General features: G+C 41.3%; 1 protein-coding gene across 2 annotated transcripts in view; it reads left to right on the forward strand.

Annotated features, from left to right (window-relative positions):
• Positions 1-20,097, forward strand: part of RAB29 (RAB29, member RAS oncogene family) — a 176,541-nt gene that overhangs the window by 66,355 nt on the left and 90,089 nt on the right. For both annotated transcript variants that reach the window (XM_053706607.1, XM_053706608.1), the window contains exon 3: positions 3,317-3,498. In XM_053706607.1, the coding sequence (XP_053562582.1) occupies positions 3,317-3,498 (182 nt within the window). The remainder of the gene's footprint in view (positions 1-3,316; positions 3,499-20,097) is intronic.

Below are 20,097 nucleotides of genomic sequence, written 5' to 3' on the forward strand. Positions count from 1 at the left end.
ATCACCTGCCTTTCCTGACCCTGCCAAAAAAAGCACATTTTTGTTTTGTCAACTAGGCATTTTTTTTAAAAAAAAAACCTCACCAAAAAGTAGTTTGTTAACGTCCATTCTTGGTTTATTTGTGACGTAACCTGCCACCTTTGGATCTATGCGCTTCCGAATGAGATTCAATAAGAAATCTCCCCAGTACTATAAAGCCCCTGTTCTAACTCTATAAAGATAGTTATTACTTTAAGAATGGTGTGTCTCACAAAGGGGTGTTCCTTGCTTTTAAAGGACCACAAAACACAGTAAAATTGCATAATCAATAAATGCACAATAAAGAGACAATGCAAAATCACTTAGTTTGAATCTCAAATGAGTAATAGATTTATTTTTCTTATATGTCAAAGTTAGTTACACTTTCCCTCCTAATGCATCATATGACAGCCGTCAGCTAATCACAAAATGCATATACGTATATCCTGTGAATTCTTGCACATGCTCAGTAGGATCTGGTGCCTCAGAAAGTGTGCATATAAAAAGATTGTGCACATTTATATAATGGAAGTGAATTGAAATGTTTTTTTTTTTTAAATTGTGTGCTTTATCTGAATCATGAAAGTTTAATTTCGACTTGACTGTCCTGTTAAACCCTTAAGGACCGGGCACTTCATAATAAAACTTCCCCAAAAGACCAGAGCATTTTTAGCATTACTACATTTAAACAGAAATAGAGCCTTTTTATATTTACCTTAAAAACTATATATATATATATATATATATATATATATATATATATATATATATATTTTTTAGTAGACAACTCAAAGTATTGATCTAGGCCCATTTTGGTATATTTAATGCCACCATTTCACCGCCAAATGAGATCAAATAAAAAAACTTAAGGTTTCTCACTGAAATTATTTACAAACAGCTTGTGCATTGATGGCACCAATGGTTGTAAAAGCTTCTCTGGGATCCCCTTTGTTCAGAAATAGCAGATTTATATGGATTTGCCATTGCTTTTTGGTAATTAGAAGGCCGCTAATTGCCGCTGTGCACCACAGTTTTATTATTCCCAGCAGTGAAGGAGTTAATCAGGTAGTTTGTAAGGTTCATTTTTGCTTTCATAATTTAAAAATCATATAAAATGAACAAATTTTGAACATTGAAATAAAAATATGCAGTTAAAAATTATAATACAAAATTAAAAGCTTATTGTTTTCCTAATTGTAAAATTATTTTTCGTGCCTCTGGGCTGATCAGGTACGTTGCACTGGGTGTAGCTGAAATTCTGCTTCCAGATCTTGTGTATTCTGTAAACATTTTCCCCCTGCAAATCTCACTGGTGGCAAGATCGTGTCATAATCCACAAAACATTGAAGTGATTGTAATATACCATACGCTGGAAGCAGAGTAATCTGATTTTTGTATCTGCTGCACAATTTCATGTTTAAAGGGCGCTCACTGCTAACTTCTCCCCAGCAAAGATTCCCTTTCCAGCGAGCTCCGTCATTTTCTATGGGTGACAAATTATATTTATATATATATATATATATATATATATATATATATATATATATATATATATATATATATTCTCTTTTTTGCTCCATTAAGCCTAACTTGGGTGTGCTTGAGTTCTGCAAGCAGACAGTATTTATGCTTGAGGGCTGCAAGAGTACTGTTTGTTTGTGGTCCTGATGGAAATTTTTGTTCAGAACAGTACTGTAGCAATAACCGTGCAGAGAAGCTGCACAGTAAGTGTTTGCAAAGCACAGATCTGGCTGGGGTGCAAAGCTGTAGTAACAGAGCGTTAGTGTTGAGCTGCAGTGCCTGAAATAAAAATTTGGACCATTGAGAACAAGGAAGATGGTGGAGGAGCTGTAAAGATGAATGGTCCAAGATCCCTCTAAATGTGTACAGGAGGAAACTTACAGGAAGAAGCTCAGTCCTGTAATCCCTCTCCAAGGGAGGCATCATGAAATATTGTATGTTGGGGTGCCACTACTTATATTTGGACAAACATGTGCTACTCAATAAAACATTTTGTGTTTGAGAAATGGTTCTCAAATTAAAGGATACAGTTCCTACTTCTATTTGAGGGAAAAATATAACTTTTGGATTTTTTTAAATTCACTTTTACTTGTTATGAAACAAGTGTCTTTACTTCTTTTTTGTTTGTTTATTACCAATGAGCAGTGCAAAGCACTGTTTCTACACTCCAGTAACCATTTTATTGTTACTCCATTAACAATAGTATTGTTACTACTCACCATGCTATTGTTTTTCCTGTACCTGTTGCTCTCTTTAAAGCCATTCTCTTTATTTAACCCATTACAAAAGCCAGTTGGTAAAGCTGTATCTTTATTCTGGGAGCCGCCATCTTGGTTTGCACGTATTGTTGCATCATGTCACAGAAGCAGTGCACTTTCACAGACCAGTGATGTTACTTCTCCCAGCTGTACCTTGCACAATAGAAAGCAGAAAAGTTACATTTTTACACAAATTACATAAGAAATATTTAAAACGCCCTCAGGAATGATATACAAAAATGCAGCTTTGGCAAAAATGTACAGCTCCTGCTCTGTATTGTGCACACTTAACTAAAGTGCATGATAAGGTTTGTTAAAGAAAACGACAATAACACCGATCTGTTAATGTGCACCACTTCTGTCACATGGTACAAGAATACTTAAAGTCCAATATGGCGGCTCCCAGTGTAAAGATGCGTAGCTTCACTAGCCACTTATGAAGAGTTAAAATAAGAGACCTTTTTTGAAGAGAAATGCAGGAATAGGAAGAAAAACAATAGCATGATGAGTAATAACCATGTTACTGTTGTTGCACCCAGCAGTTTAAAGGGACATGAAACCCAATTTTTTTCTTCAATTATTTCGAAAGAGCATGGTTTTTTAAACAACTTTCTAATTTGCTTCATTCTCATGATATCCTTTCCTAAAAAGCATATCTAGATAGGCTCAGTAGCTGCTGATTGTAGTTGCACATAGAGTCCTGTGATTGGCTCACCCATGTGTATTGCTATGTCTTCAAAAAATTATATCTAAAGAAAGAAGCAAATTAGATGAAATAAATATATTGGAATGTTGTTTAAAATTGTATTCTCTATCTGAATCATGAAAGAATTTTTTGGGTTTTAGTGCCCCTTTAATGTTCCTTTTAACTTTACAATTTTTTTAAAGAATTCTGTACATAAGCAGAGGTGAGTGTTTAAACCTTGTCTTAAGGGTGGATGAGAATCACAGCCTTAAAATAATGCTTATTACAATTGTACACATATGTATTGAACGTGTACATTTCTTATTCTCCACAGGACAGGAGCGCTTTACCTCTATGACCAGACTGTATTACAAACAAGCCTCTGCATGTGTTGTTATGTTTGACCTCACAAATATAGATTCCTTTCGGAGCAGCCGAATGTGGAAGGAAGACCTGGACAGCAAAGTGACACAGGACAATGGTGATCCTGTACCTTGTATACTGCTAGCAAATAAGGTAATGTCTGCTGGTTTAGTTATACACAAAAAATACAAGTTATCGGTATATAAAGGGGAATGTTTGCAGACTCTAGAAATATATATACTTTTACTTGTCTGCAGAATAATTGTACCAGTCATTGGCAATTAATAAAGCCCTTAAGTAAATCAGTTCAGTACTTTATCGGTTAATGGAATATTAAACCTTTAAAGAGTGATTTACCTCTATGACCAGACTGAAAGAGAACTGGTTAAAGCTGTTTTTATTTCGATTGTGAACATTTTTTATATATATATATACATGTGTGTGTATATATATATATATATATATATATATATATATATATATATATATATATAAATATAAAAATGCACATATTAAAATGCATTAAAGGGACAATATACACCATTTTCATATAACTGCATGTGATAGACACTATTATAAAGAATAATATGCATAAAAACTTATGTAGAAGCTACCAGTTTAGCACTATTGAAAAGGTTAGGCTGGGACACCTACTGAAATGAGCTGGAAAGCAAAAAGAGCAGGCATCCCCCCCCCCTTCCCCTGCATATGAAAAGACCCTTTATACAAACAGGAGCAAGCTTTGAGGCTTGGTTAGGGGTCTGAGAATCAACACAATGGTATTTAAAAATAAGCAAAACTATACATTTTTACGAAAAAAAACAAACAAACCTATATGGGCTATATATATGGATCATCTACAAAACATTTATGCAAAGAAAAATCTAGTGTATAATGTCCCTTTAAAGAAGAAAACTCTATATCCATATAAAAAAAGCAACTGCCAGAGCTACTAGATCTATATTTATGGAAATATTGGTATTTTTCCATATATAGATATAGATATAAATAGATAGATTTGCATTAGTTTTGTTAAAAATGCAAATTTTGTATAAAAAACCACACACACATATATATATATCTCTATCTATCTATATATATATACCCGGGCATTTTAAGGCAAAGCAGCCCACTCCACCCCCCCTTCTCTATTTAGCCGTATATCAAATATTACAAGTATAATATATAGGTTGGTATGGGGGAAAAAGTAAGCCCCTGCTGACTCTCTGAGATGGTGCTAAATTGCTAATTATAGTTAGAGGGGTATTTATAGGGTGAAGGGTTATTTATATTTTTAAGGGGGATTTATCAGGTAACAGGATTCTTATATGGTTATGAGGAATTTATGGGGTAACAGGATATATAGAGGGGTATTTATATAATACAGTACACTACCGCCATATTTGTACTCTCACCACTACAGCTGTATTATTGTATACAAACTAGCTATATTAAAGGGACAGTCTAGGCCAAAATAAATTTTCATGATTCAGATAGAGCATGTAATTTTAAACAATTTTCCAATTTACTTTTATCACCAATTTTTCTTTGTTCTCTCGGTATTCTTAGTTGAAAGCTTAACCTAGGAGGTTCATATGCTAATTTCTTAGACCTTGAAGACCACCTCTTTTCAGAATGCATTTTAACAGTTTTTCACCACTAGAGGGTGTTCACAAATTTCATATAGATAACACTGTGCTTGTGCACCTGAAGTTATCTGGGAGCAGGCACTGATTGGCTAAACTGCAAGTCTGTCAAAAGAACTGAAATAAAGGGGCAGTTTGCAGAGGCTTAGATGCAAGATAATCACAGAGGTTAAAAGTATATTATTATAACTTAGTTGTTTATGCAAAATTGGGGAATAGGTAATAAAGGGATTATCTATCTTTTCTCTTGTTAAGTGTATCCAGTCCACGGATCATCCATTACTTATGGAATATATTCTCCTTCCCAACAGGAAGCTGTAAGAGTCCACCCACAGCAAAGCTGCTATATAGCTCCTCCCCTAACTGCCATATTCAGTCATTCTCTTGCAAGCCTCAACATAGATAGGAGGTCGTGAGAGTCTGTGGTGCTTTCTACTTAGTTTATTCTTCAATCAAAAGTTTGTTATTTTTAAATGGCACCGGAGTGTGCTGTTTATCTCAGGCAGTATTTGGAAGAAGAATCTGCCTGCGTTTTTCTATGATCTTAGCAGACGTAACTAAGATCCATTTGCTGTTCTCACACATTCTGAGGAGTGAGGTACTTCAGAGGGGGAATGGCGTGCAGGTTTTCCTGCAGATAAGGTATGTGCAGTAAAATATTTTTCTAGGAATGGAATTGACTAAGAAAATACTGCTGATACCGAAGTAATGTAAGTAAAGCCTTAAATGCAGCGATAGCGACTGGTATCAGGCTTATTAATAGAGATACATACTCTTGTAAAAATGTGTTTTAAAACGTTTGCTGGCATGTTTAATCGTTTTTTAACATATGTTTGGTGATAAAACTTATTGGGGCCTAAGTTTTTTCCACATGGCTGGCTTAAATTTTGCATAGAAACAGTTAACTGAAGCTTCCCACTGTTGGCTGTGGCAGTTTGTTGTGTCTGTTTTTAAAAACGTCTGTCATTTTTTTTTTTTTTTTATCTGTTTTTTGCATTAAGGGGTTAATCATCCATTTGCAAGTGGGTGCAATGCTCTGTTACCTTATTACATGTACTGTAAAAATTTCGTTTGTTTTACTGCCTTTTTTTCACTGTTTTTCAAATTTTGACAAAATTTGTTTCTCTTAAAGGCACAGTAACGTTTTATATATTTGCTTGTTAACTTGATTTAAAGTGTTTTCCAAGCTTACTAGTCTCATTATTAGTCTGTTCTAACATGTCTGACATAGAGGAAGCTCTGTGTTCATTATGTTTTAAAGCCATGGTGGAACCCCATCTTAGAATGTGTACCAGATGTACTGATTTCATGTTAAACAATAAAGATCATTTTTTGTCTTTAAAAACATTATCACCAGAGGATTCTGTCGTGGGGGTAGTTATGCCGACTAACTCTCCCCACGTGTCAGACCTTTTGACTCCCGCTTTAGGGACTCACGCTCAAATGGCGCCAAGTACATCAAGGGCACCCATAGCGTTTCTTTTACCAGGGGATTCTGTCGAGGGGAAAGTTATGCCGACTAACTCTCCCCACGTGTCAGACCCTTCGACTCCCGCTTCAGGGACTCACGCTCAAATGGCGCCAAGTACATCAAGGGCGCCCATAGCGTTTATTTTACAAGACATGGCAAAGGTGGTGAATAATATTCTGGCAGCAGTATTAGTCAGACTACCTGAAATTAAAGGAAAGCAGTTAGCTCTGGGGGTAGATACAGAGCATACAGACGCTTTAAGAACCATGTATGATACTACCTCACAATATGCTTAGTCTGTGGGTGATTTTTTTTTGACTCAGGGAAGATGATTTAACCTGATTCTGATATTTCTACATTTAAAATTTATGCTTGAGAACCTCCACTTGTTGCTCAGGGAGGCTTTGGCTGCTCTGAATGAATGTGTACAATCGCAGGGCCAGAGAAATTGTGTAGACTGGATAAATAATATGCAGTGCCGGTGTGTACTGATGTTTTTCCAATACCTAAAGAGGTTTACTAAAATTTTTTTAATAAGGAATGGGATAGACCAGGTGTGCCGTTCTCTTCCCCTCCTATTTTTTAGAAGAATGTTTTCTAATAGTTACCACCACACGGGACTTCTGGCAGACAGTTCCTAAGGTGGAGAGAAGAGTTTCTACTCTAGCTAAGCGTACCACTACCTCTGACGAGGACAGTTGTGCTTTTTAGATCCAATGGATAAAAAATGTTTATTCAACAGGGTTTTATCCTGCAGCCCCTTGCATACATTGCTTCTGTCACTGCTGCTGCGGCGTTCTGGGTTGAGTCTCTTGATGAGGCTTTACAGTTAAGCGACTCCATTGGATGAATATATTTGACAAGCTTATGCTAGCCAATTCCTTTGTTTTCTGATGCCTTGTTCATTTGACTAGACTAACGGCTAAGAATTCTGTTTTTTACTATTCTGGCGCGCAGAGCGCTATGGCTTATATCATGGTCAGCTGTCGTGACTTTAATAAATAAGCTACTTAACTTCCCTTCAAGGGGCAGACCCTATTTGGGCCTGGTTTGAAGGAGATTATTGCTTATATTACTGGAGGAAAAGGTCATGCCCTACCTCAGGATAGGTCTAAATCAAGGGCAAAAAAAAAAAAAAAAAGTCTAATTTTCGTACCTTTTAAAAACTTCAGGGCAGGTGTGGCATCCTCTTCCTCTAAGGCAAAACAAGAGGGAATTTTTGCTCAGTCCAAGGCGGTCTGGAGACAATCGGACCTGGAACAAAGATAAGCAGGCCAAGGAGCCTGCTGCTGCCTCTAAGGCAGCATGAAGGAACGGACCCCTATCCGGTAACGGATCCTATAGGGGGCAGACTTTCATTCTTTGCCCAGGCGTGGGCAAGAGATGCCCAGGATCCCTAGGCATTGGAATTTATATCCCAGAGATATCTTCTGGATTTCAAAGATTCCCCCCCAAAAAAAGGGGAGATTTCGCCTTTCACAATTATCTGCAAACCAGATAAAGAAGGAGGCATTCTTACATTGTGTACGAGATCCATCCAGTTCCAAGAGAGGAACAGGGACAGAGTTTTTACTCAAATCTGTTTGTGGTTCCCAAGGAGAGGGAACCTTCAGACCTATTTTGGATCTAAAGATCTTAAACAAATTCCTCAGAATTCCGTCATTTAAGATGGAAACTATTCGTACCATCTTAACTATGATCCAGGAGAGTCAATAGAGGACTACAATGGATTTGAAGGATGCTTATCCTCACATTGTGATGCATAAAGATCACCATCGTTTTTCAGGTTTGCCTTTCTAGACAGGCATTACCAGTTTGTAGCTCTTTCCTTTGGGATATCTACAGCCCCAAGAATCTTTATGGAGGTTCTGGGGTCGCTTTGGCGGTCCTTAGACCGCGGGGCATAGAAGTGGCCCCTTATTTAGACGACATCCTGATACAGGCGTCAAACATCCAAATTGCCCAGTCTCATACGGACGTAGTACTGGCATTTCTGAGATCACATGGGTGGAAAGTGAACAAGGAAAGAGTTCTCTATCCCCAATCTCAAGGGTTTCCCTCCTAGGGACTCTGATAGATTCTGTAGAAATGAAAATTTACCTGACGGAGTCCAGGTTGTCAAAGTTTCTAAATTTCTGCCGTGTTTTTTTCATCCCATCCGCGCCCTTCGGTGGCTCAGTACATGAATGAAATCGGCTTAATGGTAGCGGCAAGGGACATAGTACCGGGGATTACACAGATTTGTCCCCCTGTTAAACCTGGACCAAGAGACCAGAGATTCTCTTCTCTGGTGACTATGTCGGGTCCATCTGTCCAAGGGTATGACCTTCCGCAGGTCAGATGGGACAATTGTTACAATAGATGCCAGCCTTTTAGGTTGGGATGCAGTCTGGAACTCCCTGAAGGCTCAGGGATAGTGGACTTAGGAGGAGACCCTCCTTCTAATAAATATTCTGGAACTGGGAGTGATATTCCATGCTCTTCAGACTTGGCCTCAGTTAGCAACTCTGAGGTACATCATACTCAGTCGGACAATATACACGACTGTGGCTTACATCAGCCATCAAGGGGGAACAGAAGTTCCCTAGCGATGTTAGAAGTCTTACAATAATTCACTGGACAGAGACTCACTCTTGTCTATCAGCTATCCATATCCCAGGTGTTGAGAACTGGGAGGTGGATTTTCTAAGTCGTCAGACTTTTCTTCCGGGGGAGTGGGATTTTCTCCGGAGGTCAAGACCAAGCAGGAGAGGGCTTTGGTGTTTTTGACAGCGCCTGCGTAGCCACGCAGGACCTGGTATGCAGATCTGGTGGACATGTCATCCTTTCCATCACGGTCTCTGCTTCTGAGACAGGTCCCTCTACCTCAGGGTCCTTTCAACCATCTAAATAGAATCAATCTGAGATGGACTGCCTGGAGACTGAACGCTTGATGTTATCAAAGCATGGCTTCTCCGAGTCAGTCATTGATACCTTAATACAGACATGAAAGCCTGTCTCTAGGAAAATTGAACATAGATATGGTGTAAATATCTGATTGTTATGAATCCAAGGGTTACTCATGGAGTAAAGTCTGGATTCCCAGGATATTATCTTTTCTCCAAGATGTTTTTGAGAAAAGGGTTGTCAGCTAATTCCTTAAAAGGGGACAGATTTTTACTCTGTCTATTTTTTTTGCACAAGAGTCTGGCAGGTATTCTAGACGTTCAGGCATTTGGTCAGGCTTTGGTTAGATCCAAGCCTGTGTTTAAAACTGTTGCTCCGCCATGGAGCTTAAACCTGATTCTTAAGGTTCTTCAAGAAGTTCCGTTTGAACCTTTTTTGTTCCATAGATATCAATCTTTATCTTGGAAAGTTCCTTTTGGGTAGCTAATTCCTCGACTCGTAGAGTCTCCAAGTTATCTGTGTTACAATGTGATTCTCCTTATCTGGTCCTTCGTACGGATAAGGTAGTCCTGCGTACCAACCTGGGTTTTTTCCTAAGGTGGTATCTAACAAGTACATCACTCAAGAGATAGTTGTTCCATGCTTGTATCCTAATCCTTCCTCAAAGAAGGAACGTCTATTACACAATATTGGACGTGGTTTGTGCTTTAAAGTTTTACTTACAAGCTACTACAGTTTTCATCAAACGTTCACCTTGTTTGTTGTCTATTCTGGACAGAGGAGAGGTCAAAAGACTTCAGCAGCCTCTCTGTCTTTTTGGTTAAAAAGCATAATTCATTTAGCTTATGAGACTGCTGGACAGCAGCCTCCTGAAGGGATTACAGCTCATTCTACTAGAGCTGTGGTTTTCACTTGGGCCTTTTTTAAATGTGGCTTCTGTTGAACAGATTTACAAGACGGAGTCTTGGTCTGCGCTTCATACTTTTCAGATTTAACAAATTTGATACCTTGCTTCTTCGGAGGCTATTTTTGGGAGAAAGGGTTTTTTTACAGGCAGTGGTAACTTCCGTTTAAGTACCTGCCTTGTCCCTCCCATCATCCGTGTACTTTAGCTTTGGTATTGGTATTCCATAAGTAATGGATGATCCGTGGACTGGATACACTTAACAAGAGAAAACATAATTTATGCTTACCTGATAAATGTATTTCTCTTGTAGTGTATCCAGTCCACGGCCCGCCCTGTCACTTTAAGGCAGGTAATTTTTTCATTTGAACTACAGTCACCACTGCACCCTATGGTTTTTCCTTTCTCTGCATGTTTTCGGTCGAATGACTGAATATGGCAGTTAGGGGAGGAGCTATATAGCAGCTTTGCTGTGGGTGGACTCTTGCAGCTTCCTGTTGGGAAGGAGAATATATTCCATAAGTAATGGATGATCCGTGGACTGGATACACTACAAGAGAAATAAATTTATCAGGTAAGCATAAATTATGTTTTAAAACAATAAAAATTCGGGTGTAGACTGTCCCTTTAAATACATGGAATTATCATGACCTTATGGTTATAAATAAAGGTTTACTATCCTTCTAAAACAGCTAAGTTTAACATATTGTAAGAAACATTAAACAAACTGGTTTATACAATTAAATATGTATGTGTACAGCAGTGCACATGATTCCTACAGTAAAAGCAAGCTATTTTGTTTTTGGCTTGTTTTAACATATAAAATAATTTGAAGCTCACTTTTATCCAGCCCATTGAAGATTAGTACATCACATTCAGCAGTCTCAGAGAGCAGGAAGCATTGAGCAGCCCCACACACATAAACTCTGGCTATTTGACACAGAGCCAGCATTACAAAATATGCTAAAGAGCATTTCAATTTAGGGCACATGGTTGGTTATCGGGTGTGAAATCAGATTTTTTAAAAATAAATAAATAAAAACGCACTCTCTCTCAGCTAGACCTGTGTGCTGGTGTGAGATCTGCAGTTTGCACACCACTGGGTAATAGGGAGGGTATCTAACATGTGATATGAAGGTTTCTAACTACCTATGAATGTAAACTCCCTCTTACAACTATACCATTTGTCACTTATATAGCCCATATCTATGAATTACATGTTATATATAGACTGCAGTGCTTAATATAACACACTGGTTATGCAGCCTTCTTCCTGGTTGCACACAGCAAGGCTGCTGTATCCTTAAAGTGATGGTAAACTCTCCCCTTTATAAAATCAGATCTGGAATATAAGCGCTATTTTAGATGAAGTTTAATTCATTAGCTGTAATGAAGATGCAGTATAATTTAGTTATTAATATAGATATGAAATTCAAATACTGCATGCTCCTCCGCCCACTTCAAAAGTAAACTTTTTTGTGAGCTAACAGATTGAATTGTTGTCCAATCAGCGCTCTCCCCATATGGCACTTTTGTTGTAGCTAGAGCATTGATTGGAAAGTAATTCAATCATTTAGCTGACAGGAAAATTGACTTTTGAAGTGGGTGGTGTAACGTGGGGTATTTGAATTTCATATCTATATTAATAACTAAGTTATAGCGCATCTTCATTACAGCTAATGAATTAAACTCCATCTAAAATAGCGCTTACATTCCAGATCTGATTTTAAAAAGGGGAGAGTTTACCATCACTTTAAGAGGCTGTCCAGCTTACCATCCACCTAGACATCCATCCCCCGGGCTATGAGCTCACCAGCTGTGAATGGGGTGGAGGTGGACTACCGCCATATACCCATATTTGTACTCTTGTCTCGCCACACATCTTTATTATTGTATACAAACACCCTGGACTTTCTTGGTCTTGGCGCCGGCGGCACAGGGCACACATCAGCAATGCCACAGCAGACACTTTTTTGGGACTGTGACTTACCAGCCCAGCCTTGCTGCTGCCTTCCTCGCTCAGCTCGCTGCTTCCCTCGCGCGCGCGCGCCACTGGAACTAACTGGGAGGAAGGGATGAAGGTCAGGGAGGAAGAGTTCATGCCGGTCATGTGAGGCCCCTGTTAGTTTCAAACACATAGCAGCACCTGTCTTTCCTAATTCCTATACAGCTGAGTGACCGACCGTGAGTAACCTGAGTAAGTTAAGTGGATGCTCAGTCTCACGGCCACTGTATCTATGTCCCGCTTCTCACGGCCGCGCTGTATAAGGAAATGCAGGTGCTGCCGTTTTAAAGTGTAATGTATCATGTATCAGAAACAGAAAGGCACAGTCCGCCCCTGAGCTCAGTCACTTCACTTACTGTCAGAGTCAGAGGGTAAATAGCTGCACGCGGTACCAATACCATTATACGTCATGATGTCACAACATAGTATTTATTAGTGACAGTCTCAGTCACAATAACATTTAATTGGGGCAAACTAAGACAGAGGCTCAGGCTAGCCACAGCACTCCATACTATTGGGCGGGGTTAAGGCAACCAGCGGCCCACCAGGATTTTGCCCGGTATGCCCTATGGCCAGTTCGGGCCTGTGTGTATATGTATATATATATGTGTATAGGTATGTATGTTATGTGTGTGCACAATTTTAAAATTGTATGTGTTTTTTACAGTTTGTTTACTGTATTGAACATTCCAATGTTCTTCACATAGCGGAAAATGTTCTTTGTATTTTTAAAAAGCCATTCCTATTTATTTTGTATATATCTATACCATGACCCTGCAACATGCACAGCCCTGGGTGCAAAAACAGCACTCTCAGGAAGCGGCACTGTCCACAGAGCCACAGGCAGTTAACCCCAGACAGGTCTGGGTGCACGTCCCAAAAAATATATACGATAATAAAGCACACAGAAAAAGTCCAGCACTCACTTACAAGCACACAACTAAGATAAAAAGTATCAATGGAATAACAATTCCAATCCTATATAATAAATGGCCAAGTATGTTTGTCAGATGCAGTCATGCGCAGTAGAGGCTGCACGTGACAAACATACCTGGCCGTTAGGATCCTGACACTCAGCACAGAGCAAGGCTGAAGCGGAGTGTCAGGGAGCATGGCCGACGGGAGCGTCGTGATGGGGGCGTGGCAGGGTGGGGTCCCGCGATGAAGGCGTGGCCAGAGAGGCAAAGGCTTTCAATTAAGACAGAGCCAGAGAGGGAGGGAGAAGGGCCAAAGAGGGGGGGGGAGAAGGGCCAAAGAGGGGGGGGAGAAGAGCCAAAGGGGGGGAGAGAGCCAAAGGGGGGGGGAAGAGAGCCAAAGGGGGGGGGGAAGAGAGCCAAAGGGGGGGGGAAGAGAGCCAAAGGTGGGGGGGGGAGAGAGCCAAAGAGGGGGGGAGAGAGAGCCAAAGAGGGGGGGGGAGAGAGCCAAAGAGGGGGGGGGAGAGAGAGCCAAAGAGGGGGGGAGAGAGAGCCAAAGAGGGGGGGGGGAGAGAGAGCCAAAGAGGGGGGGGGAGAGAGAGCCAAAGAGGGGGGGGGGGAGAGAGCCAAAGAGGGGGGGGGGGAGAGAGAGCCAAAGAGGGGGGGGGAGAGAGAGTCAAAGAGGGGGGGGGGAGAGCGCCAAAGAGATAGGGAGAGAGCCAAAGGGGGGAGGGAGAGAGCCAAAGGGGGGAGGGAGAGAGCCAAAGGGGGGAGAAAGAGCCAAAGAGGGGGAGGGAGAGAGCGCCAGGGGGGAGAGAGAGCCAAAGAGGGGGGGGGGGAGAGCGCCAAAGGGATAGGGAGAGAGCCAAAGGGATAGGGAGAGAGCCAAAGGGGGGAGAAAGAGCCAAAGAGGGGGAGGGAGAGAGCGCCAGGGGGGGGAGAGAGCCAAAGGGGGGGGAGAGAGCCAAAGGGGGAGGGAGAGCCAAAGAGGGGAGAGCCAAAGAGGGGAGAGAGAGAGAGCCAAAGAGAGGGGGGGAGAGAGAGCCAAAGAGAGGGGGGGAGAGAGAGCCAAAGAGAGGGGGGGAGAGAGAGCCAAAGAGAGGGGGGGGGGAGAGCCAAAGAGAGGGGGGGGGGAGCCAAAGAGAGGGGGGGGGAGAGCCAAAGGGGGGGGGGGGAGAGCCAAAGGGGGGGGGGGGAGAGAGCCAAAGAGGGGGGGGGGGGAGCCAAAGAGGGGGGGGAGGGATCCAAGAGGGGGGGAGCCAAAGGGGGGGGGAGGGAGCCAAAGGGGGGGGGAGCCAAAGGGGGAGAGAGAGAGCCAAAGAGGAGAGAGAGCCAAAGGGGGGGAGAGCCAAAGAGGGGGGGAGAGAGAGAGCCAAAGAGGAAAGAGAGCCAAAGAGGGGGGAAGAGAGAGCCAAAGAGGGGGGAGAGAGAGCCAAAGAGGGGGGGGGGAGAGAGCGCCAAAGGGGGAGGGAGAGAGCGCCAAAGGGGGAGGGAGGAGAGCGCCAAAGGGGGAGGGAGAGAGCCAAAGGGGGGGGAGAGCCAAAGAGGGGGAGAGAGAGCCAAAGGGGGGGAGAGCCAAAGAGGGGGAGAGAGAGAGCCAAAGAGGAAAGAGACAAAGATGAAAGAGAGCCAAAGAGGGGGGAGAGAGAGAGCCAAAGAGGGGGGAGAGAGAGAGCCAAAGAGGGGGGAGAGAGAGAGCCAAAGAGGGGGGAGAGAGAGAGCCAAAGAGGGGGGAGAGAGAGAGCCAAAGAGGGGGGAGAGAGCGCAAAAGAGAAGGGGGGAGAGAGCGCAAAAGAGAAGGGGGAGAGAGCGCAAAAGAGAAGGGGGGAGAGAGCAAGGGGTGGGGCCGCTGTACTGCAAAAAATGGCCCGTGTACACGGGCTTTAGTACTAGTATATATATATAAACAATTTAGTCAATTCAATTAAGCTTTATTAGCATGACAGTAACTACAACTATAAGAAATTATGAAAGGTGAACCGAAAATCCTTAAAAATCATATATCTTTTATTGTTCCTTCTTTATGCCGTCATATAAAAACAACAACAGCGAACCACCTCGTAACAAAATAGGCTCAGGAAACGGTCTTACGCATTTGGACTTGAGCCTTAATCATAGACCATAAAGCACCTGTGTATAATGCACCTTTTTAAAGAAAATCGTGCTCGCTTGTTATTGCTTAAAACTTAAACACACCTATTTTGCACCTTAACCTATATTCACACAGCATATGATACATTTAGGCATCTGATAGCTGAACATAATACAATAACATAGTATCTAGAACAATAGTTTGAAAACACAACATATATCAAAACATGTATATAATAATATACGATTAACAATTCTATAGTCGGTGTCTATGAAAGGGAAAAGAACATAAACAGAAAAGGAAGCATGTAGACATATGTACTGCAAAAATACAAATAAGAGAGATAATCTCATATTATGCAAAATATAATTATACTTTTACAGGCAGAGCTCCCTATCTAGATCTGTAAATAGCAATTCATCTATGACAGCTATTTTCTTCTATTAACCCTAAATATATGTTCATAGCTCAGTTATTATGTCAAAATGTGTTAGCAGAGTGCCTCGATATTATTGTGGTAATAAATATAATACATCCTAAGCGATAATAAAAGCCATTATATTTAGATTTCATTAGTTATTTATATACAATAGTGAAGGAGAATACTTCTAATTCTAAAAGTGGATATTATATTATTCCCAATAGTTCATAATGTCCATATCGCAGTTATAACCCTTAGGTATCTGGGTTTGCAGCTTATGGATCCAATACACTTCCTGTTTGCACAGGGTACGAAATTTATTGCCCCCTCTAGGGTGGTTTTTAACCTGTTCTATGGCAGACCATAAAAAGGAATTAGCATTTTGAAAATGCACATCTATAAAAAGTTTGGAGAGTGCCGAGCATCTAATATTGTTTGTGATATATGATAGGTGCTCTCTAATTCGGGTACGTTATGTCCCTTGTGGTCATTCTGATGTATTGACCTTTAAAAATGGAGCATTCTATCAAATATATCACAAACTTAGAAGTGCAAGTAATGCAACCTCTGGTTTAAAAAATTTCTCCTGTGGAATACGACACAAATCGATCTGTGACCTTAATATAGTCACATTCCAATATATATATATAAACAATTTTATATTGTTGAAAATAAATTATTAGGTGATATGCAGTAGTTTCATGCAAGTTAAAGTTCCACTTGTTAGGGCAGTAAGCAGTGCACAAGTATTAAACCCAAAAGCAGAAACTACTGGGTACCAAGTGATCCTACTGTTAAAGTTCCTAAGCCTTGGGGGCACCAGTATAAGAGTTTCACAATCAGTGTAGGATAAGCACCAATTCGTGGCGGCACATCTGACGATCTCTCACGGCACACTAGTGTGCCACGGCACAGTGGTTGAAAATCACTGCCATAGAGGATAGCTGTTCTTTTAAGGAGCCTATGGATAAGAAACTGGAGGGTTTTCTTAAGAAAATGTATGTTCACCACCGTTTGTAGTGCGGCGGCATACTGGTTTGATTCCATTCAAACAGACACTCTGTATCTCTTCCCTTGAAGAGATACAGGACAGGATCAAGGCTCTTAAATTGGCTTATTCTTTTATTTCTGATGCTTCCCTTCAGGTTATCAAATTGGGAGCAAAGATTTCTATTTTTGCCATTCTGGCTCACAGAGCTTTATGGTTCAAATCTTGGTCTGCATATGTGTCGTCTAAGTCTAGGCTTTTGGCTATTCCTTATAAGGGTAAGACCTTGTTTGGCCCAGCCTTGGCTGAGATTATTTCTGACATTACAGGAGGAAAAGGACATTTCCTTCCTCAGGATAAGAGAAATGAGCAGAGGGGACTTCAGAGTAATTTTCGTTCCTTTCGAAACTTCGATACACCTTCTTCTCCCTCTACAAAACAGGAACAGTCCAAACCTGCCTGGAGACCCATCCAATCTTTTAATAAGCGAAAGCAATCCAAGAAGCCCGCTAATGAATCAAAGTCAGCATGAAGGGTCTGCCCCCGATCCAGGCCTGGATCTTGTGGGGGGCAGACTTTCCTTTTTTGCTCAGGCTTGGGTTCGGGATGTTCAGGATCCTTAAGCGATAGACATCGTGTCCCAAGGATACAAACTAGAATTCAAGACCTTTCCCCCAGGGGCAGATTTCTTCTCTCAAGATTATCTGTCGACCAGATAAAAAGAGGCGTTGTTTCGTTGTGTTCGGGATCTATCCGTACCTTCATGTTCCCATCCACAGGGATCATCACAAGTTTCTGAGATTTACCTTTCTCCACAAACACTTTCAGTTTGTGGCTCTTCCCTTCGGACTTGCTACAGCTCCCAGAATTTTTTCAAAGGTTCTGGGATCTCTGTTGGCAGTGCTCCGGTTACAGGGTATTGCAGTGGCGCCTTATCTGGACGACATTCTGGTTCAGGCCCAGTTCTTTCAACTAGCAATCTCCCACACGGAGATGCTTTTATACTTCCTGTGTTCTCACGGTTGGAAGGTGAATCTGTAAAAGAGTTACTTAATTCCATCTACAAGGGTAGTCTTCTTGGGAACCATAATAGATTAAGTTCTAATGAAGATATTTCTGACAGAGGTCATAAAATCCAAGATATTTTTATTCTTGTCTGTCTCTTCAGTCCTCTCTTTAGCCATCAGTGGCTCAATATATGGAGGTAATAGGTCTAATGGTAGCCGCCATGGATATTATTAATTTTGCTCATTTCCATCTCAGACCTCTGCAATTATGCATGCTCAGGCAGTGAAACGGGGATTATGCGGATCTGTCTTCACAAATTCATTTGGATCAGATGACAAGAGATTCTCTTCCTTGGTGGTTGTCTCAGGATCATCTCTCCCAGGGAACCTGTTTTTGAAGACCTACCTGTTGGGGAGCAGTCTGGGGCCTCCTAAGGGTTCAGGGGACATGGACTTAGGAAGAATCTGTTCTCCCCATAAACATTCTAGAGCTAAGAGCAATCTTCAATGCTCTTCTGGCCTGGCCTTAGTTGGCTTCTGTCCGGTTTACAGATTTCAGTTGGACATCATAACCTTAGTGGCTTACATCAAACATCAGGGTGGAACTCGTAGTTCTCAGAGGTGTCCAAGATTATTCAGTGGGCAGAGACCCACAACTGTTGTCTATCTGCGATCCACTTTCCAGGAGTGGAGAATTGGGAAGCGGATTTTCTGAGCAGACAGACCTTTCACCCAGGAGAATGGGAATTACATCCGGAAGTGTTTTCCAACTTGAGTCTCAAATGGGGACAGCTGGATCTAGATCTCATGGCATCTTGTCAGAATGCCAAGCTCCCGAGGTACGGGTCGAGGTCCATGGACCCTCAGGCGGTTCTGTTAGATGCTCTGGCAGTTCCTTGGAACTTCAGTCTTGCATACCTATTTCCTCTGTTCTTGTGTCATTGCCCGGATCAAGCAAGAGAGAGCATCAGTGATTCTCATTGCTCCGGCATGGCTTGATGGCAGGATTTGGTATGCAGACCTAGTGGAGATGTCATCTCTCCCCCCTTGGAAGCTTCCTCTAAGGAAGGACCTTCTACTTCAAGAGCCCTTCCTTCATCCAAATCTAGTTTCTCTGAAGCTGACTGCTTGGAGATTGAACGCTTAAATTTATCTAAGCACGTATTTTCGGATTCGATTATTGAGACCATGATTCAGGCTCGCAAGCCTGTTACCAGGAAAATTTACCATAAGATATGGCGAAAATATCTGTATTGGTGTGAATCCAAAGGCTACTCTTGGAGTAGTGTTCGGATTCCTAGGATTTTATCTTTTCTCCAAGAAGGTTTGGAGAAGGTTTTTATAGGCAAGTTCCTTGAAGGGTCAGATTTCTGCCTTGTCTATTTTATTACAGAAACGTCTGGCAGAGGTTCCAGATGTTCAATGGTTCTGTAAGGCCTTGGTCAGAATCAGGCCTGTGTTCAAACATGTTACTTCTCCCCGGAGTCTTAATCTTGTGCTTAAGGTTCTTCAGTAGGCTCCTTTTGAGCCTATGCATTCCTTAGATATTAAGCTGTTATCTTGGAAGGTTTTGTTTCTTGTTGCTATTTCTTCTGCTCGTAGAGTCTCTGAGCTCTCCGCTTTACAGTATGAGTCACTATACCTTAATTTTCATTCGGATAAAGTTGTTTTACGTACTAAATTAAGTTTCTCCTGTTAAGTGTGGTCAGTCCACGGGTCATCATTACTTCTGGGATATTATCTCCTCCCCAACAGGAAGTGCAAGAGGATCACCCAAGCAGAGCTGCTATATAGCTCCTCCCCTCTACGTCACACCCAGTCATTCTCTTGCACCCAACTAATAGATAGGATGTGTGAGAGGACTGTGGTGATTATACTTAGTTTTTATATCTTCAATCAAAAGTTTGTTATTTTAAAACAGCACCGGAGTGTGTTGTTCCTCTCAGGTAGAATTTGAAGAAGAATCTACCTGAGTTTTTTGATGATTTTAGCCGGCGTAGCTAAAATTCATTTTGCTGTTCTCGGCCATTCTGAGGAGTGAGGTAAACTTCAGATCAGGGGACAGCGGGCAGGTTCACCTGCAAAGAGGTATGTTGCAGTATATTATTTTCTGAGGAATGGAATTGACTAAGAAAATACTGCCAATACCAATATAATGTAAGTTCAGCCTTAAATGCAGTAGTAGCAACTGGTATCAGGTTGTTTATGTATATATGTGTACATTTCAGTATTCTGGGGAATGGCACTTCTCTGGGTAATACTATATGCATATAATCTTTAGCCTTACTTGCAGTGGGAACGTCTAGCAACAGGCTGTTTAATGACATTTCATGATATTTAATTTTAAACGTTTTTGCTGGCATGCTAAATTGTTTAAATATCTGAGGTACTGGGTGAAAAATTGTTTTTGGGCACTGT

Source organism: Bombina bombina, chromosome 3 (genome assembly GCF_027579735.1).
Source record: "Bombina bombina isolate aBomBom1 chromosome 3, aBomBom1.pri, whole genome shotgun sequence".
Taxonomy (NCBI): domain Eukaryota; kingdom Metazoa; phylum Chordata; class Amphibia; order Anura; family Bombinatoridae; genus Bombina; species Bombina bombina.